Here is a 4,054-nt window from a genome sequence, read left to right on the forward strand (position 1 = left end):
GAAAAAGAGATTCTAGTTTTATTTTGTATTATTTAGTTTTATTTCATGTAGATTAGGTTTGATAGAAGTCAGTTTTTTGTTTTGCTGATTGTTGTGTTTGCATGTTGTTGTCCTGTTGACTTATGAAAACCAACAAATATAATGAAAAAAAGAGAAAACTATTTGCTTTCTCTGTGAGTTAAAGATCCAGAGCATCGTTAAAAGCTCTGGATAAATAAAACACCACTGTTGTTGTTATAATAATAATAATAATAATAATAATAATAATAGTAATAATAATAATTAACACATCCAAAATCGTCTCTAAAAACCTTTGACTCTGATATATCGTCAAAATCATACAGGAATTGGCAAAAAACAAAGTTTAAATTGAAATTACTTCTATTTTATTGCCTATTCTTTTTAAATTATTTTATAATCAATATAATTATATTTTACACTCTCACATGTTCTCTAATCTCTTCACCTCTTTTATTCTGTTCTTCTTTTAATGTGAATATTAGTGTTGATAAGTTTACTCACTCGTTCATCAGCATCCTCCTCAGATTCAGATTCACCCCATCACAAGTCCAGAGGTTTATCACTTTCACTGATGAAAACGATGCAGAGAAACACAGCATCTTCCTCTTCTCCCTCCTCTTCTTCTTCTCCCTCTTCTTCTTCTTCTTCCTCCTCCTCTTCTTCTCCCTCTTCTCCCTCTTCTTCCTCTCTTCTTCTTCTTCTTCTTCTGAATAAAACTCTCTCAGTCCATCTCTCTGTGTTTGTGTAACATCACTGAGAAAAGAAACAGCTGCAGCTTCCTCCTGCCTCTCTCTCTCTCTCTCTCTCTCTCTCTCTCTCTCTCTCTCCTTTAACACACTGCACGTGCTGATGGTTGTTTCTGTGACGTGTTAGCTCCGCCCAGCGGTTGATTCAAATCTAATAATCTTTATTTAAAGCTGCTCACACACACATCCAGTAATAATAAGTTTGAAATGACCTCGAGCTTCTTCAGTTTATTAATATTCTGTGTCTCAGCTGAGATTTAAATATTAAATTAAATCCCAGGTGTCATCAACTCCTCAGTTTTTTAAATGACTCTCATGTTTCTCTCAACCCACAGAGACACGTTCACAAGCAGCTCAGAGTTTTTAGTTTCACTCAGCTGACACAACATTCAAGTTTCCTCTCAACAACAACTCAACACGGAAATAAAGAAAGTCACGTTTATTATATGAAGCAATAGATGATGTGTTTATTTACCTCATTTATTTTGTCCAGATTTCATTTTCTGTTTTTATTTGAAGAGGAAAAACAGTAAAGTAACACAAATGAGGTGAAATGATGAAGAGCTGCTCGGTCTCATAAAAGAAGAAAACACTAAACAGCAGTTTGTATGTCTTTAATATTTTGAAGAAAGATCTAAACACACTTAAACCATTAATCTCACATCTGTAAAATGAAGTTTTGTTCATTTTATTTATTTTTTATAAATCAAAAAAATATTTTTGTGAACCAATTTAAAAGAACAACTCTGGATTTGAAAAACTCCAATAGTTTACAACTGCCACTCATTTCACATTTCACAGCCATGTCTGTGAGGAGGGCGCCACCTAGTGGCCACACTTTGGTTTTACATCTCAGTGTAGATCTTTCTTCACCTCTTTAATGAAAATGTCTTCAAGCTGCAGAACCAGCAGATCAAAGTCATTTATCTTTTGTTTGAACATGATGTTGTTACAGTTAAAGTTTATGAGGCTCATTTAAACATCATGAAAACTAACATTGTACGGCTCAGTCCCAGGAGACGCTCACAGTCAGGACTCAGTGTTAAAGTGAACATCTGGATTCAGGATCCCACACCGTCCATTATTAACTAAATACATGATCCTAAGTTTGTCATCGACATCATAACCATCACAATAAAACATGAACTGTGAACCATTCATCTTCATGGGTATGAAACTGGGATTGGGTGGTTTCAATGTGTGAACTGTTCAACAGGGAGGAGGAGCCTGAGAACAGGGAAGTGTCAGACTGCCATTTTCATCTGATGAGCAGAAGGAAGAAAAGTGAGCAGGTGAGTGTGAACACAACTTTCTGAAAGTTTTACTGTCAGACTCTCACTGTAGAGAGAGAGAGAGAGAGAGAGAGAGAGAGAGAGAGAGAGGGGGGGGGGGGGGGGGGGGGGGGGGGGGGGGGGGGGGGGGGGGGGGGGGGGGGGGGGGGGGGGGGAGAGAGAGAGAGAGAGACTATTGTCCTTCACCTGAAGTTTTTTACTTTTAATGTAACTACTTCCTTCCTGAGGTTTCTGATGTGATCACTGTATTTCCTTGTATATAAGTAGTCCTGTGTACTCAAATAAATACAGTACTACAAACTATGAAGCCCTGCATCTATTTCACAATAAAAACATTTAAAAATTAATGAATTGAATCAGTCGACAGAAACGCTGGAGTGCTTTTATTTGGAAATGGGTAGGCTACAGGAAGTGTTGCAAATATTTGTGTTTGTGACGTTTTCAACAGATAAACATTGAAACTGGTGTGAAAGGTCATTTCACTGTGTTCTGCTGTAAACCTGAGCGCAGGACGAGAAGGAAATAGACCAGACCTTGAACATCTAGAGAGAGCAGCGTGGCCTGAAACCACAACTGAGACCGCAGCCGGCCCGGTGTAACATGGACGAGGACATTTCAGAGCAAGTTGGACCCTCACACACAAAGTAAGAGACCTGCTCCAAACATGTGAACCTCCAAACTGAATCCTCCAGAGAATGAACCAGTGAATGATGTGTTCTGAATAAAAACATGTTTGTGTTTGCAGAGGTCAGGACCACAGACTGGAGAGCAGAGTCTCCAGGGTCCAGCTGTGTGTCTCTGAAGAGCGACTGGTCCATGGATCGTCCTCCTGTAAACTTCAGTAATGAACCTGGACCCTCACACACAGAGTAAGAGACTGTTTCTACTGTGACCTGCTCTGAAGAGGATTTAGTTTCCTCTAGTGTGGCCCCTGCATTAGGACACAGCTTCATTGAAGTTGGTGACTAATCTCTCAGAATCACTCAAAGAGCTCAGACCTCCACCAAGAACCAACACGCTCCTTATGAAACCACTTGAGATTCACTAGAGACTCATTTTGATTTGGATCTGCACCAAATTCCCACACACTGGTAAACATCAGTCCTCTGAACATGTCTATGAAAGAGGAAACCCCCCCCCACCCCCCCCACCCCCCCCCAGATCTGGTTCACAGACCACAACCTTCCACCAAGTTTACTGGTAATCTGTCGTTTTTATAATCCCACTAACGAACCAACCAACACACAAACATACTGGGTGAAAACAAAACCTCCTTGACAGAAGTAATGACAACCTGTGACTGTGATGTGTGAGTTATCAGGAAATGTCTTCACAGAGAGAGGAAGAGGGAGTCATGTTTCTGAGGAGGAGCAGTCGTCCTGCTGTGCTTCGTGTCAGGACGTCCTGAAGGATCCAGTCTCCACTGGCTGTGGACACTGGTTCTGCAGACAGTGCATCACCTCATACTGGGACCAGTCTGGCTCTTCAGGGGACTCCTCCTGTCCCCAGTGTGGACAAAGATCCAGAACAGGAGCTGGAGCTCAGACAGCCGGTCAGAGCAGCACTGTACATGTGTCTGCTGATGTCTTCACTTCTGACAACAGCACATGTGGTTTTATTTTGTTCCTTCATACAGCATCAACATTTAAACATCGTTATAAAAGCACAAAGTTAAAAAGCTTTTATTTTCTGTAGTTTTTCTGTATCTGATGAAAACAATCAGCAGATTCTCAGATTCTCTGTCTCTGACATTGTTTCTTGTCTTTCAGCAGATCGTGGTCTGCAGGAGGTTTTCAGATGAACATAAGCTCAGTGTGAGGAGGAGATGTGAACATGTGACTGAAAGGAACTGATGAAACAGGAAGTAGAACCCTCCTCAACAGGATCTACACTGAGCTCTACATCACAGAGGGACAGAGTGAAGAGGTTAATACTCAACATGAGGTGAGGCAGCTTGAGACGGCTTCCAAGATGAAGAGCCTCCACGACGCTCCC

General features: G+C 40.9%; 1 protein-coding gene across 1 annotated transcript in view; it reads right to left on the reverse strand.

The window, feature by feature from the left end:
* ghrhrb (growth hormone releasing hormone receptor b) overlaps window positions 1-2,601 on the reverse strand; it is a 15,396-nt gene extending 12,795 nt beyond the window's left edge. Inside the window, exons 1-3 of the mRNA XM_034583716.1 lie at window positions 2,593-2,601; window positions 2,431-2,439; window positions 447-453 (exon numbers count right to left, since the gene is read on the reverse strand). Of these exons, the coding sequence (XP_034439607.1) occupies window positions 447-453; window positions 2,431-2,439; window positions 2,593-2,601 (25 nt within the window). The remainder of the gene's footprint in view (window positions 1-446; window positions 454-2,430; window positions 2,440-2,592) is intronic.
* Between the last annotated feature and the right edge of the window lie 1,453 nt (window positions 2,602-4,054).

Source organism: Hippoglossus hippoglossus, chromosome 4, assembly GCF_009819705.1.
Source record: "Hippoglossus hippoglossus isolate fHipHip1 chromosome 4, fHipHip1.pri, whole genome shotgun sequence".
In the NCBI taxonomy this organism is placed as follows: domain Eukaryota; kingdom Metazoa; phylum Chordata; class Actinopteri; order Pleuronectiformes; family Pleuronectidae; genus Hippoglossus; species Hippoglossus hippoglossus.